We start from the raw sequence: 16,853 nt of genomic DNA, 5'->3' as shown, positions 1-16,853 counted from the left end.
CCAAAGGCTTGTTGGAATAGGAAGGTCTTTGCTTGTCGGTGGAAGGACTGCAAAGAGGAGGTCATTCTTACCTCCCTAGGAAGGGAATTCCAAAGCCTAGGGGCAGCCACCGAGAAGGCCCTCTCATGCGTCCCCACTAGTCGTACTTGAGAAGATGTGGGTATTGAGAGAAGGGCCTCTCCTGAGGATCTCAGGGCCCGGGCAGGCTCATACAGGGAGATACGGTATGATAAATATATGATATGTTGTAATAGTATGACATTGAAAGCCCCCGTCTAATGTTTCATTATAAGAGGCTGCCAAAATTTTAGAGATTTCCTGTCAGAATTAAAGAATATAGACCATCATTATAAAAACTTGTAAAAAGTTACATATACAAATGTCAACCCCACCTTTTCTCTTAGTTAACAAAATGTGCAAAACTGTTAAATGAAGTGCTTCAAATATTTGAAGTATTAGAAAACGGCAGATGACATGCAGTTGTTTTTGTGACACCAAGCGTAATCATTAATTAGCATTTTAGCAGCTCAGTGCTAAGAGAAATTGGCAACAGTACTCAAGGCCCTCAAATATAGTTAGAAGTCTTCTGTTTTTATCCTCCTCACCTGTTTATAGCACCCCTCACATGATCAACTGCTAGAAATATTTTCCTACAACCTCATCAGCGCTTCTGAGTAAACATGTACTCATGCAAATAATATTGGAGAGGGTGCTACCCGTCTCTCTGCCTAGTGTTGCCCTCCTCCTTGCCTTGTACACATACACACTGCACTTAATTATGCCCCTTTCCTTTTTTTCATATACTAAGGCAAATAAATGAGTGCTAGATTTCAGGAATCATACAGTGTTTTCCTTGTGAAATAGTCATGAAAGAGATGAAACGGGACCATAGACAGAGTGCGCAGGTGAGGTAAATTCTATTTCTCTGTTGAATCTGAATCTGGGGAGGTGCTTGAGGTGCTAGATGGGTGTCTGGAGGCAGTGATGGGCTGTATGTGGGCCAACAAACTGAAACTGAATCCTGAAAAGACAGAGGTGTTGTGTGTTCCTAGTTTTTGAGTCTGGGTGATGGGAAGACGGCATGTTCTGGATTGGGTTGCACTTCCCTGGAAGGAGCAGGCTCGTAGCTTGGAGGTGTTCCTTATCCAACATTGTCACTGGAGGCTCAGGTGGCCTTGGTGGCCAGGAGTGCCTATTTCCAGCACGGCTGGTTTGGCCCCCTTGGCCCCTTTTGTACAGAGATGACTTGACAACAGTATTCTATGCTCTGATAACTTCCAGATTGGAATAATAAGCTCTACATGGGGCTGCCCTTGAAGATGACTTGGAAATTTCAACTGGCCCAAAATGTAGTGGCCAGGTTACTGGCTGGGTTGCTTTTAGAACTTGTATAACCCCTGTTCTAAAGCAGTTGCATTGGTTGCCAGTTTGTTTCTGGGCCCAATTCAAGGTGCTCACATTAGTGTTTAAAGCCCTAAATGACTTAGACCCCAAATAACTTAAACCATCTCCTTCCCTACAGACCCTCTCAGGTGGGAGGCCTTCTTGGTAGTTCTATCACCTCCAGAATTTCAGGGGATGGTGGCCCAGGAGAGGGCTTTCTCTGTGACAGCCCCTAAATTGTGGAATTCTCTCCCTACAGAGATGCATCTGGCACCTTTGCTGTACAGTTTTTGGCAAATGCTAAAGATGCACCTCTTTACCCTGGCCTTTGACACGTAAGATGTATGTTTTCAGGACCTACCCTACTCCTGTGAATGTAATGTGTTTTGATTGTTTTTAATACTGTATTTTAAATTTCTGTAACTCTCCCTGGGACCTACTCTTGGGTGGGCAATCATCATCTCTCTTGTCTTTTGTGTGAGGTGGCAGCAGCTCTGATGACTGAGCAACTGTGGGTGGCATGGAATGTTCAGGAAATTAGGACATTTCCTTCCCTCCTTTTGACTTATCTTCAATTGCTTTAAGAACCAAACAAGTTATAGTTCAGCTTCTGTGAGGGAAGAGAATTGTCTGTTTGTTTGGATTAAAACCTCACAGTGAAGCAGGTAGGAGGGATATGCTTTTACGTTGCTTTCCTCCAACTCCTGTGCAGTTCATAAGAGCTCAGGGAAGGGGATTTTTGTGTAACACTTATCGGAAAGGGAGGAGCATTCACTATGGGCAAGTGAATTTGTGGAAACATGATAATTTGTTTGACAGATTGTTCTGTCTTTGCTCTCCTCATTTCAGGGGTTCATAAATTGCACTGAAGCGTCCACTTCAGTAAGAATGGCTGCGATATAGTTTTCTCCCTTCTTCCTCAGGGATATTAAATAGAAAGCCACTGTCCCAGTATAATACTTATATAGCCATCTAAATAGCAGAAATAAATGTTAGTTCACTTATCTTTCAAACCATTTCCTCTCAGCAGCCTATCTGGAGGCTTCAAAACCACATGATCCATTATGAAAATCCTGTGCATATTTTAATGTGTCTTTTGCTATTGGATGCATAACATGCCTAAATTTATTCTCATAGATTTCATTTTTCTCTGACCTGGTCCTGGTAGATAAAAAATGATACTTCCCCCCCCTTTTTTTAAAGCATGTTGTGTAAAATTGTCTAAAATTGCCTGATATAGTGATAGCTGTGCTCTGGACAATTTTTTTTAATGCCTGCTGATAAGGCAGAAAGTATATCCTTCACTCTGATTGACATTGTGATGTCACCACATAACCCAATCTTATTGACTACTTGACATCTTTTGCATGGTTGTCATCTCCAGTTGCCTGGGGTCACCTAGTCAAGAAGACCTTCTCCCATTTTTTAAGGTTGCTGAAGCAACAGTAAATGGGCAAAAATGTTGTAAACTATTGTAGGGGAAGGCCTTTCATACTGAAAGTGTTATTATATATGATCATTTAATGCAGCCCTGGTACTGAATAATTTTTAACATAATCTTTCTGTTTACATTTACTAGCTATTTTAGCAGGTAATGTGGTATTTTTGTTTGGAAGTAGTTAATGTAATTTCTTGTTTTGTACTAGGTCTTTGGAACAGGAACTTCAAGGGCCACTTCAGAAAACTCTAGAAAGCAGCTAGCAAATACTTATTTACTGCTTCCACATATCAACAGTATCCAGATCTCACAAACACTGGTATAGTATACTTCTAAAGTAAATATTAGGTTGCATTTTAGGAGTCATGGAAGGTTATATTATTCTTCAAAAAGAACTATAACTCAGCTTTCTCTTTTATATTAATCAAAGTGATAGCAAGCGATTTTAAGTGCCATTCTTATTGATTATCGGGAGAATATTGTAGGGGAAGTAGTAGCATTGTTTACAGACTACAAAGAACTTATATTTGCAACAAAACAAATGGAGAAGTAATTGTAATTCCTGTTGCAGGGTTGAGTAACCACTAAAACATTGTACTGAGCATGCATGTCTTTGTTACATTTACACTGTTGTCCTTTGCTGCTCTCCAGTACAATAGGAGTAGCTACCTTTAGCAGAACTATGTTTCTTACTTCTAGCTGCTGGTTATAGGTTGATTTGTAGGCAGTTGCAGATCCAGTCTTCTTTGTACCTCAGGTACAATGTAGTTGCTTACTTTTAAAAATAAAACTAATGTGTCATGTAGTGGGGCAATTAAATGTCCTAATCTCAAAGGTATATCACAAGACTATTTGTGTTGCTTTAGATCTGGGATGTCTGAACTTGGGGAACTTATTCAATGCTAGCCTCTTCTGATCTGTACAACTTGTTTGATATGGGCTACATCAGACTTTTCTGGCCCTTTTTGGTTCAGATTTTGGGATTTTGAGAGTGTATAATGAACACCACCTTCTCTGGTTGTTTCTGTCCCCTGGGTCAATCTCTTTTCCCCAGCCCCATCAGACAGAAAGAGAGAAAGTAACACTTTCCACTTCCTCTTTCAGTTGTATGTGCTCTTCAAGGCTCAGATCAGCAGCTCAGGTGGCAATCTGAGCCTTGAAAAGCACTTAAGACCCAAAAGAGGAAGTGGGAAAAAGGGCTGTGTGTATGTGTGTAGCTCAGAGGTTTTGCAGGCACAAGGACAAGTCCTGTGTGCCCATAACCACCATATTGGCAAAACCCCGGGTTACGTAATTCCAGTACAATTTCCAGCATTACAGGGCATGATCTGACATTCAGCATTAACTTACTCTGTCACTCACTACCTATTTCCTAACTTTGCCACAGCAGATTACTTTCTGATTGTGACTCAGCTCAATATTTACTAATATCACTTTGTCCATTTTAAGAAAAATGTATTAAGACACCAGACTTGGTTCTTTAAAAGACCCACATTCTATATGCTGATGATGATATAAGGCAAACTGTTTAATGAAATTGATAATTCAACCTTTTACTTGATATTCTTTGGCAAGTCAGTAGTGACTTGGGTTGTCACTATTATTCTGAAGTAGTTGGACGTGATTTTATGTCCACTTGTGTTGAATTGCTGCAATATTGATGTAGGTAATGAAGGAACATATGTCTGCTTTATAAAGGCTTATTGCTGTCAAGTGAAGTAAGTATGTGGAAGAGAATAAGCCAACAGCCCAGATAGCAGCAAACAAATAGACACACTTTCCAGATTGGTTACTTTATTTCATTTCATTTGCATTTATTTCTTACTCACTCTTCACCATAAGTTCCCAGGGCAGGTAACAACAGTAGAATATATAATTATACAAACAGGTGAAACCATTATATTACAAAACCTGATCCATTTGAAATGGTTTTACATAACAGTATAAATTCAGCAGAAGAAGTGGGTTCCACAAAACAAAATACTTAAAGGCCAGAATAAAAGGGTGTATCTCCAAGATATGGCAAAAGCTGTAAAATGAAGATGCTAGATAAACCTTTGTGGGAAGGGAGCTTCACAGTTTAGGGGCTGACACAGTGAAAGACCTGACAGTGGCGGAACTATCCAGAGAGACTCCTCTGTGAATCTTAACACCTGATAAGGTTGGTAGGGATGCAGATGGTCTTTCAAATATTTGGGGCCTAATTCATTTAGGGCTTTAAACTCCAGTGCAGCTTCAATTGGGCCCAGAAGCGAATTAACAAGTTCTTTGATGAAAACTTTCCATTTATGATTATGATGTTGTTTTTAGAATCTTCAGTGTAAAATAACCTTTAAATCTGTAGCCAAAGATTTAACTAGTTTTTTCCAAATACATTTATAAAACAATAAAACTTAAGGACATGCTGACTTAGAAGTTTAACTGGAACCATTAAATACCTCTTATAAAGGAAGAACATACATGAGAACATACAAAAACATACCTGCCTTTATTAAAATATGGAACAATGCTTGTGAATCTCCCTTCTTGGAAAACATCTGTCATTTTTCTGCTACTGATTCAGTATTAGTAGTAGCAAAGGTAGTCGTAACCTGCTTGGTTGAGCCACTTTTTGTACATCTGCTTTGCACAAAGTTCTGTTTGCAAGTATTTTAAAAACATGGAGGAAATGATGGATTTGTATTTATTTACCCTTTAAAAGTTACTATAAATGCTTAATAAAGTTATTGCAAACGTGATTACTAGCTCTGCATGATGTGGCAAAAGCAGGGGAACAGGTTTGCTAAATTAAATGTGGTAACAGAAGCTTTAGAAATAATATGAAGGCTGTTTATTCTGTACCATAACAACTACATAAATGATGCTCAGCTCATTAGAGTTTGCACTGAAGAGTTTTTGAATTACTGCAGTTCTCATGTTGTTGATAAGTGATCCTTTGTTGTAAATGCTTATGTGAAGGATCTTGATGGTTCTCATGTATTTATAACTGCAACAAAACCAAAACCAATTATTGACATAACATTTTGACCGTGAATGGCTGCAAAATAAGGTGGTTGTAGGAAAAGACACTGAGATCCTTTATTGAAAAAAGAGCCAAAGATAATTAAACAGTTAAATAGCAGCTTAATGACATGTGCTATAGCTCCCCCTCATGGGAATCGGAAAGGATTGTTAACAAGAAAATAAACTGGTATGATGGTAGGCTAACTTTGGCAATCCTACTGTTCATGATTGGATTTAACTGTAATTTTTTTGTACTTGATTTATATTTATGTACAAGCTTTTTTATAAGTATCCTTGAAGGCCAGATTTAAGGTACCATGTATGTTTGAATATAAAGCAATAATAATGCCAAAAAAACAGACCCATTTTGGGTGTATGGTTGTTAAAATATTTAAAGTACATATCAATGCAATCAATGACTCAAGCACAGAACAAAACTTTTTAGAGAGTTTTCTCAGAATTAAGTAAATGTCGGTTTTTAAAAAAAAAAACATGCTAATAAAATGTGAAGTTAGTTGTCAAATTTATTATTACATTTATATTGCTTTTCCTCCAAGGAGCTCAAGGTAGTATGCATGGCTCTCCCCCTTCCATCGTCACAACAAACCTGTGACTGGTCCACGGTCACCCAGTGAGCTTCATGGCCTAGTAGGGATTTGTTCCCTGGTCTCCAGATCCTAGTCCAACACTCTAAGCACTACTTCACACTGACTTTTCTTTTACATCACATTGGTGTAGAAATACTTGCACAAATAATACAAGACCCTAAAAAGGTAACATATCAGTGTTTCCTGGAGGGCTCCTGACATGAATTCTTCATTTCTCCATACATAGGAAAGCTTGTGATTCCAGCTGCAAAAGGAGGCATTTTTCATTTATTCTAGTGTTCCATGTGGTGTAACTATTGTTCAGATTAAAATATTAACCAGTTTTTTTTCCATTTCCACTCCTTGACCTTCTTTCAGATTGTGTTTTTCCCCCCCCAGGCAGAAACTGGGAATGTCAGTCACTTAAAAGTTCATCTTGAATGCAGTTTACATAACAAATTGTATCAGCATTTTAAGGTATGATGTCTATTTTTCTTTTTAAATCAAAGATTATGTCAACCACATGCACACTCCACAGCTAAGTTGGTTGAGCTGGTCTTGAAGTAGCCGTAGCCCATTATTCTGGGAGTGTCATGTGAACAAGGGTGGCTCTTCAGGACTAGATCAGGACATCTGGGCCTCAATGGCAACTTTAGGTCTGTTCTATGAAAACAGCCAGGACAGTGTATTTAACTATTTTATTTATTACATTTATGTCCCGCCTTTCCTCCAAGGAACTCAAAGTGGTGTACATGCTTCTTCCCTCTCCATGTTATCCTCATAACAACCTTGTGAGGTAGGTTAGGCTGAGAGACAGTTACTGGCCTGAGGTCACCCAGAGAGCTTCATGGCTGAGTGAGGATTCAAACCCTGGTCTCCAGGTCCTAGTCCAACACTCTTAACTGTTATACCACATTGGGAAATAGGTGCTTAAGCTGTATTGTATGTTAAGATTATTTTATCATTGTTGGATCCTTTCCTCCTCAAAGCACTGATCCCTGTTATCTTGTGTCTGCCAGCCTGATGAACAAATTATGTTGCCACACTCTATGTAACATACTGAATTCTCTGGGCATTTCCCTCATTGATCTTGTCAACTGTGATCTGCCTGGCATCGTCCACCTTTTGAATTGTGGCCTGGCCTTGGCCATTAATAATGCATTGTGCAGAATCTGATGCTGACAGTGCAGGAAGGCAGAATATAGTGCAGGTAGCTGAAGCTAACTAGTTGTGGCATACAGAATTTTGAGGACTTTGCCTTAGCAGTGTCAGTGTTATGCCACCATTAGGGCTGTATGCCACCAAGTAGAACCAATCTGGATGGTGAATGGCTTAGTGAATCTGTGATGTTCCAATCTAGAGATTGTTGTGTGCCTTAGATAAAAGTTGTTTATTCCCATATCTTCTCACTTCAACATGTATAATGCACTAACTGACCCCACTTGAAATTACAAGCTACCATTTTGACTCAAGACTCTATTCAGCTTTTATATCTCTTGAGAGAGAGAATCTTTGTTGCTCAGAGCCATAGACTACCACAATAGCCTATAAAGTACATATAGAAAAAGTACAAAATACATAACAAAAATACAAGCCAATTTAACATGTTTCATCAAATGTATTTTATCAACATACAGAAAGGTACAAGAGCCACAAAATTACAATGAAGCTTCCTCTCCTGGACAAAAGGCATACTGACCTTCTCAGTAAATTCATGTATAAGTATTACAGTCATGATTGAGGAAGAGCACATCCCACTCAACCCGCTAGGTTTTGTTTTTTTTATGCCTGACTCTTAATTTTCTAGCAGCTAGAGCAAATGTTTCCAACTGGATAGTAATAAATACATCATTGCCTGCTAGCAGTGTACATCTTTGCACCAGGGAAGGTCTGATTGACAAGGAGCGGAGGATATAGGTGAGAAATTTATACCTTGGGGACTTGTACAAGGGGCAGCTTAATAAAGAATGTACAATATCCTCAACTTCACCAGACCTACAGATACAAACTCATTGAATTGGGATGTTGGTAAACTTCCCATCCAGATAGGTAGAGGGCTCAGACTGAAAAATCATAAAGCTGTGAATGGTTTTCTTAGCGGAGCAACTGTAGGAATTGTAAAGTATTGCTCAAAATCAAATTGTTTTGTATAATGGGTACCATATAGAGCATGATATTTGTTGGTTATCTGTGGATAATCATTTCTTCCAACATGATTGCTTCCTCTTGACCTTCTGCCTCTTCAGCTCTAACGTGCACAACCTAGATAATCATCTTCACAATTTTAGACCTCTAATTTATGGGATTTCTTGTTTGCTTCTGGAGATATGCACACACAATCTTTAAAGTGGTCTAGCATCAGAAAGACTTTCCTTGTCATCAGTGTGGCCTAAAGATTAACTCAAGGACTCTTGCCACCAGTTTCCACATTTTACTATTCCATGTTAAGAAATGCCAAGTAGTTAAAGGAATATCTCTTACTGGATTATCTTTTTGTGAGTTAAGAGGAGTTTTGTATTGTCTGCTGTTCAGATATGACTATAGACTTTAATTCTTTTGTGAAGGTTCTGTTGAAATGAACTTTTAGTAGAAAGGTCTAATGGCTATGTTAGATAACACAATGTGTGCATGTGCACACACACCATAATTACTTTTTTTTGCTTAACTGTATATAGCTAGAGGATTTCCAGTATAGTACGTGCAGAGGCACAACATTTATCATAAAGGGGCAGAATGTTTATCATGCTTTCCCACTGCTGTGCAATTACCTGAATGAGTATAAATCTCTCTACAGAATCCTGGCACCTCTTTGTTTGTCATGTCAAACTCCAGCAGTTTCTAAAGGAATCCTCATGGCGGGGACAATAATAGCAGGTCAAGGCTTGCAGTTCTGATGAAACATTCTGATGATTCTCATGTGATTAATTTTTGGAATTTCCTTTTATTTTGTATTAGAGTTGCTGCTTTGCATCCAGTAGCCTAATGCTCCTAGAAATAAGCTTAATGGTCAGAACGGAAAATATGCAGCATGAATTTGTGGACCTTAGACAATATTTACTGGAAAACCTTTCTGTAGTTTATGTAGCAACGGACAAAACACAGACCTCTGGTAAGTCAAGGATGGATCTGCATACACTTAGTCATATAGTGTGTTCTTGCACTAATAGCCAAAATTATGATTTGACATTTGACTTGCCTGTTGTTCTTTTTGGGCAGACAATTCCCCAGTAATCTTGTATGTGTTACATTCAGGGAGCAACCTTCTGTACGTGCAGGTAATTCTTTCTTATATACTTTAGTGATATTTGCATTGTATCCTATTTCTAACCTGCCAGTATAGAGTATCATAATTGGATGCAGAACTGACTTTGGATGAAGGCAGGGGAAATAAGATTTGCTATGATGCACTCCTGGCCCAGAAATTTGCCAAAAAATAAGTTTGGGGCAGATTTCCCCCCCTCTAATTAGACAACCTAAACATTAATGCTTGTCAGTCATGTGTGAACCATGGTTTTATATCCTGGTTTGTTAGCTGAGATTAAGCCACAGATTTCCAGATGTAATGTAACTAGAAACTGGTTTAAGGAAACCTGGATTGGATAGAAACACCAAAGTTGGGTATACAAGAGAAGGAGGGAATGTGCAGGCACACTGCTCATTCTTGGGCTCATAACATCTCTTGAGTGGTGATTACTTTGCATATTTAATGTGTTGTTTTGGATATTTTGTTATAGTTGAAGGGCTATAGAGAAATTTAATAAAAGTGATTAAATTAATAATAAAGCTTCTTCCTTTGCCTGTTCATCCCTTCTTCTTTGGGGGAAGTGTGTGTACCAGGAATTATATTGCCATTGGAAGAGAGGAAGGGAATGGAATTGAGCACTAGGCTTCATTTCCACTCTCTGTTTCCTCTGAGAGTTTCGGTGCTCAGGAGATAGGGTGAAAATTACTCTCGGTTCACTTTGTCTATGTGCTTCCAGCATACATTTCAGCAATCCATCCCCTTTTCTCATGCAAGTGTGAGAGAGAAGTGGACAGGGGATCAGAGCATTACTCTTGATTGCTGTGTGAGTGAATGAAAGGTTGTATGTGATGATGATTAAATATATTTTTCCAGCAACATTTCATAGGTCTCCCATTTGCTCTGGTTAGTTTTAAAATTGTGCATGGAATTCTAAAATGATGCTCTGTGTTTCTGTTTAATAATACCATTACATGTAAAGGCAATGTATACAGAATTATATTCATATATTGTATTAATTATTACCCTGAATAATGATGGCTCTGTGTGACAAATTGCAGTGACTTGTAATTTAAATTGTCATGAACGTTACCTCAGCTAAAACAGTAATGTGATTTTTTTGTAGGATGTAAAACACCTGTCGCAGGACGAAACATTTTCTGTGCTGTTTGAGCCGATATTGCTGCCATCATCGACCACAAATTTCACGAAAGTTGCTTCTATTATTTGTAAAGGTATAGTATTTGTGAATAGGCATATGGACATTATAACATAGTCTGATCTATATTTTTTCAATTATGCCATATGACAAAGTGAACTAAAGTGGATATTGCCTGAAATAGGTAAATTAAGTGTCCATTTTCATGACCGCTTTGAGCATAGGCCAAAAAAAGACAGAAAAAGGGAAAGTCCTGAGACACATGACTAACAGGCTTGTGACATATGCTTTCATGTACTAGAGCCCCCAAGATATGGACATAGTTTTTCCTCCATATGCATATGTGTGTGTGTGTGTGTGTGCTCAACACCCTTTTACCAAACGATTTGTTCTCTACACATTCTGTCAGAAGCACATTCTAGAGGATGAATGTTCAAAAACAGAGGTCAATAACACATTTCAAGGAGAGATGTAAAGTTCTGGAAATCTTGAAACTATTGGGGGAGATTTCCAGGGTGTGTGTGTACATGTGTGGAAACAATCAATTTTGGGGGTGCATGTGAAATACTTGTATTCTTGTCAACTTAAAACTTAGTGTTACTGTTTTTAAGAAGACACTTACCTGGGAGTAATTCCTACTGAAGTTGATGGGAATTACTTCTAGAGGGTGCACAGACCCCCAACATTTGACGCGTATCTGTGCATTTAAAAAAAATTCCAATCTGTTTCTGAGTCACTCTGTGCACTTTACATTTCAGTCTCCTAAGCCACACTGTAAAATGAAGCTCTGTATTTTCCCAGCCACTATAATAGGGCATCTAAAAACTGCCATAACATTTTTCCCTTTTGACTAAAATGAAATGAATGAAATTTACAGGCTTAGGAGCCTCTCCAGAGCCTGTTAAGCCTGCCAAAATGCAGGCAAATAGGTCAAGGAGCTTTTGTGGAGGAAGCAAAAGGGATTCACTTTCCTCCATAATCTCTTACGGGTAGGGTGCAGAGGTTTGTCTTTTTTCTTACCTTAAAATAGTTAAGAGATGACCGAGTGGAGTGTAATCTTGCTTGACCTTTGTGGCTTCACATCAGCCATTCTTGGTGGTAGTTTATGTCTTCCAATAGGTCTTTACAGCCTCCCAGTAGGCCTTTATGGGATGTCTCTGATTGGCCTCACAATGTGAGGCTGTCTAGAATGTTGCCGGCAGAGTTCTGAACAGCTCTGTTTTTGTTTTTATTGTTGTTAAAGGAGAGGAATGGAGGATTTTTTAAAAAATGAGGCTGTAATTTAACAAAAAACAATTCAGAACTCTTGAGTGATCAACAGGCAACATTTTGGACAGCCCAGAGACCTAGAGAAACAGAGATATAGGAAGACACAGAGCTATAGCAGCTCAATAAAGTACAGCTTTGTAGGGCTCCCAGATCAATTTGGGATTTATTGACATCACACTTTACCTCAGGGTGGAAAGAATACCCCTGAATTACCTTGATTTTCCTTGTTACTTGTCCCTCACACAAAGCTGATCTACATCTGTACTATATATACCTAGTATTAGGAACCTCAGCCTATGGTATCCTCAGATATCTAATAATAGATTGGTGTTTGCCAATGGAAAAGGAAGAGGAAAATAAGCTCTTAATATTATAGTAAACAAATGGATGTCTGATCTGGGCTTAGAAATATGTGGACCTCAGTGTACTCATGCAGAAACAAAATAAGGAATTCATACTTGACATAAAGTCAGAATTTCAACTTGTCAATAGTATATTCTGATCACATATAATAGGGCTGCATTCTTACAAATGTTTTCTTGAGTAAGCCCCACTGAAGTCAGTGGAAGTTCTTCATAGGCTCAGACAGCAAATCTCATATAACTAGAGAGAACTACTGATCCTGAACCGATATTTGTTTGATTTATGTCACATTCCATTTGATTAAGTAATATATCCTCAGGTACTACATAACTTTGCTGGCAAAATGGAACTTTTTGAGCCCAGTCACCCAAGAGAAGTTGTATATCTTTCATGGATTTTTAGTATTATAAGTTTCGGCTTCCAGTTATTTCTAAACTTTTAAGTTTTTCCATTTGAGGCCTCTGGGGAAAAAGAAATGCAAAACCCAATTTCCCCCCATTTTTCCCTTTCTCACCTTTAACTCTGATTCACAGTACTTCATGATTAATACGATAACATTAAAATTTAGATAAGCTTGAGTCAGGGATAGTGCATATAGTGTTTTCACAATGTTCATAATATATCCTCAGATTATATATTAAAAGTTTGTGCTACAATAAGATGCCTGTTTTCCTTGACACAGGTACGTTGTGTGGTCATGGAAGCAATCATGTTGTTAATGAGAGGATGAATCTGTTAGGTAGTACAGCCTTGCCAAAAGCATGTCATTCTTATCCTGTGATGGAAGGGTGAGTTTTTAAAAATGATTAAACATACACCAAAACAAATCAAGTTATAACAGTTTTGAAGTGCATGGATATAATATTTTGAGTGAAAACAGATTGATGTTTTTACTTGGGTCTAGTTCATGTGGCATGATCACAAAACATTAAATGACTTGCAGAGCTTCTTTAAATGTCATGGAGCTCTACAAATCCCACTTCCACATTCAAAATCTGGGGCATATGGATCCTGCCATGTATGAGGTACACTTCCAGCATACTGGAAGTAGAGAAGGAAGAAGCACAAGTACCTTGTGCTGTTTCTTTTCCTACCTCTAGGTTCCTGTCCACAAGTGCATGTTCATCACTTCATGAGTGCAACATCATTGCATGATTCGGCCCATGTGGAAGAGCCATTTCAAATCAAATATGCTTTTAATGAAGACAACTTACCTGTGAGTCAAATGATGTATATACATGGGAAATGGCCCTGTTTAATTTGTGATCTTGCCCTTATGTTTATTTTATACACTTGAATAATTTTTAACCCAACTTCCTGGACACTCTATCCTCACCAGGTGGTTTACAATTTTGGGGGAAGAAACACACGAACATAAAAATGCATCAATACACATGAGGTTATATTACAATAAAATAGTAAAAACAAGTAGTATTATTTGATAAACATCAGTAATAAAAAGCTGCACTTTGAAGATCCTGGCAAGGCCATACAAGAGAGTGTAATTGTGACTATATTATGAACTGTTTTCCATCTGTAGGTATGTTGGCATTGATCCATTTGCAACGGTATTTTATATAGAACCACATCGCAGAATTTCAGCATCTTGGTCAATATGGTTTACAAACAATTTTGATTTTAGCATTGTGCTAACTGATGTATATGTTTCAAGAGAAACTAAGGATATTCTAAAGGTAAGTTTTTCTTTTAAGCTTTTACTAAGTACTTTTCCTTAAAAAAAATAGTAGCAAGGTATTGCAGCTCTCCTTTTTAAAATAAAGTAAAATCTCCTTTTACATATTGGACGTGTGCACTCAACACTAAAAACATCAGATCTGAACCAAAAAAAGTTTAAATTATGTGGCTAGCTTATGAATGGTGAACATTTGTATTAATCAGCTTATTTTGCATAATTCATTTTGGTCTGTTAGCTATATTCAGAGCATTGAAGCCCTAACCTGACCACTGAAATAATTGTTGAGCTTCCCATTTCTATATTATTGTCTGAAATGTTGCTAAGCATTGCCTGCACATTTTTGAAATCTTTCTCATGGGTAGCTAAGAGTGTCGGGGTGCTGAATTTTGCACCCATTATCAAATTCCATACATGTGCAGAATAACAGTTAAAGAATGCAGTCAGCCCTGCTTATAATAATTAATTTGATCAACCGATCCTGTGTGTGCCATTAGATGTGGACGGTGTTCCTGTGACCACAGCTCGGGGGTAGAGGGAGACACCAGTGGGAGAGAATGTCAACAGTGCATGCTCCTGTGTGCGAGGTAGAAGTAAAGGGATAGGCTGATACAATGGGGAACTGGACTGCCTTTTTGCACAGGGCGGGGGCTTTGTTGTGACAGTCATCTCTCTACACTAGCATTTAATACGTTGTTCCATTAGAAGCAAAATATATAAAACAGAGTAATTGCATATATATGTACTTTATGCAAATGCAGTTAGTTTGATACAATGTTTTTGCTATTAGGTTCTGAACTTCACAGATCCTTTGACTCTACCTCCAGGCTGTTGGAATGTATTTTCCTTGAAACTCCATATCAAAGAATCTGTAACAAGTTTATTTTCCAATGTTTTTGTGGCCACAAATGTTGGAGTAATATTTGAGTTACCACTACAGATTTATTCTGCTTTGTCCCAGGTACTATACTGATCTGAACTGCATATGTGTACAGTTTGTTGAATAATACTATTTCTGGAGTGATACTATCTTTTCTGCTAGGTATTAGATTTTTGGAAAGTCTATGCATAAAATTTAATGTTAGGGAAACTGTTGATTGAAGTATTAATTTATACGGACTCACTGAAGCAACAAATCTTCCTTCTAAATTAATTTTGTATTGTGCTTCAGTCTGAATAGGGCATAGAAGACAAACCCAGGGTACTATGGACCACTTTGTATATAATTGTAAATGGTGGAAAATAAATTTGCAGCTACACGTGAATCTGCAAGCTAACGGAGATGGTCCAGGTTACAAGAAACTGCCAGAATTGCAATCACTTTTCATCACTTTATGTAATGTGCAAACTGGCTTGAAATTTGGACTTTTTAAAATTGTTTGTGTTAAATAAAATAGGGGACAAATTATGGAGAACGATAGAGCTGTTTTTTACATGCTGGGTTATGTTTAGATTATCTTTATTAATATATATAGTCTAGTTTATAAAAGTTTCAATCAATGTTTTTCAGAAGGGAGATTTTCTTCGTTTTGAAGCCATAGCACATCGTGATTTGTACTGTTCCTTGAGAATGTCAGATACAGGTAAAGGCAGGGGGAAAAGAATGTTTCCATCTATAATACTAATTGATACAGTATAACGATTAGTAACAGTGTGATATTTCTTTAGTAAGCATCCTTTTTTCTGAATGCCCAACTTAATAATAAAGGGAAAGGGCCATAGTTCAGTGGTAGAGTATCTGCCTTGCATGCAGAAGGTCCCAGGTTCAGTCCCCAGCATCTGCAGGTAGGGCTAGGAGAGAATCCTGTCTGAAATCCTGGAGAGCCACTGCCAGTCAGTGTAAACAATACTGAGCTAGATGGATCAATGGGCTGACTTGATATAAGGCAGCTTCCTATCTTCCTATGATAGATTTTAGCAGCTTTCTATTCATGCTGTGTTGAACATCTTATAATAAAATCTGTCTTCAAATGTCCTTTTTATACAAGGAAAAGGAGCAATACAGATTTGTGAGTATAGCAGGGGTGCTATTGCTGCATGAGCCTAAAAGGGAAGGTGGGTGTGAAATGGTGCACCAGGAAGAGAACAGCAGGGGCATATTTTAACAACCTTAAAGGCTGTGGGTTGTGCACCAGTAAGGTTTTGTTTTGTTTTGTTTGTTTGTTTAAATCACCAGAACAAGCAGCTTTTATGAATTGGTCAACTTATTTTTATATGTGTTCTCATGGTGCATTCTTGAAGGGATGGAGGTAGCCAATAAAGTTCTCTGATAAATATTATATATTGATATAACTGGACATTATTATTTTAGCAAACCTCCTTTGGGAAAGGAGCCTTTCTCTAGACAGTTCTACATGGAATGTGGATTCTGACCTTGCATATCAACTCCATGAAAAATGGCAGAAAATTAAGCACAGTGAAATTTGCAGGTGTGTATGAAGACTGTTTTTAATTTCAACAGTAGAGTTAGACTTCTGTCTGTGGTGACAGTCTTTGTGGGCTTGCAGTTAACATTAGTAGTCCATGCTTTAGGGGCTGAAATTAATTAGTCACATCCTGAATTACAGAGGGTGCAGATGTAGCACTTCTGATTCCTTCACCATGGTTAAAGGTGCAGATATGGACCATGATATGACATGCTGCTTCTGCTTCTGCTTCTTCCTTCCAGTACCTCCTGTTTCTGGGCCCTTTCCCCCTTTTGTAGACTGCCCTGCTCT

The 16,853-nt window shown here is 38.1% G+C and overlaps 1 protein-coding gene and 1 non-coding gene across 9 annotated transcripts in view; both read left to right on the top strand.

Annotated features, from left to right (window-relative positions):
• The window catches only part of TMEM131L (transmembrane 131 like), a 111,215-nt gene that overhangs the window by 58,695 nt on the left and 35,667 nt on the right, over window positions 1-16,853 (top strand). For all 8 annotated transcript variants that reach the window (XM_061584560.1, XM_061584563.1, XM_061584566.1 and 5 more), the window contains 10 exons: window positions 3,030-3,140; window positions 6,811-6,888; window positions 9,367-9,520; window positions 9,628-9,686; window positions 10,779-10,887; window positions 13,126-13,231; window positions 13,984-14,137; window positions 14,927-15,097; window positions 15,647-15,719; window positions 16,448-16,565. In XM_061584560.1, coding sequence (XP_061440544.1) covers window positions 3,030-3,140; window positions 6,811-6,888; window positions 9,367-9,520; window positions 9,628-9,686; window positions 10,779-10,887; window positions 13,126-13,231; window positions 13,984-14,137; window positions 14,927-15,097; window positions 15,647-15,719; window positions 16,448-16,565 — 1,133 coding nt within the window. The remainder of the gene's footprint in view (window positions 1-3,029; window positions 3,141-6,810; window positions 6,889-9,366; window positions 9,521-9,627; window positions 9,687-10,778; window positions 10,888-13,125; window positions 13,232-13,983; window positions 14,138-14,926; window positions 15,098-15,646; window positions 15,720-16,447; window positions 16,566-16,853) is intronic.
• On the top strand, window positions 5,548-5,672 carry LOC133364713 (small nucleolar RNA SNORA66). Its single transcript, XR_009758012.1, has one exon. It is a non-coding gene; the product is annotated as a small nucleolar RNA SNORA66 (small nucleolar RNA).

The sequence above is a fragment of the Rhineura floridana genome, chromosome 9, assembly GCF_030035675.1.
Source record: "Rhineura floridana isolate rRhiFlo1 chromosome 9, rRhiFlo1.hap2, whole genome shotgun sequence".
In the NCBI taxonomy this organism is placed as follows: domain Eukaryota; kingdom Metazoa; phylum Chordata; class Lepidosauria; order Squamata; family Rhineuridae; genus Rhineura; species Rhineura floridana.
Note: the sequence above shows the minus strand (reverse complement) of the source record. Positions and strands in the feature narration are given on the sequence as shown.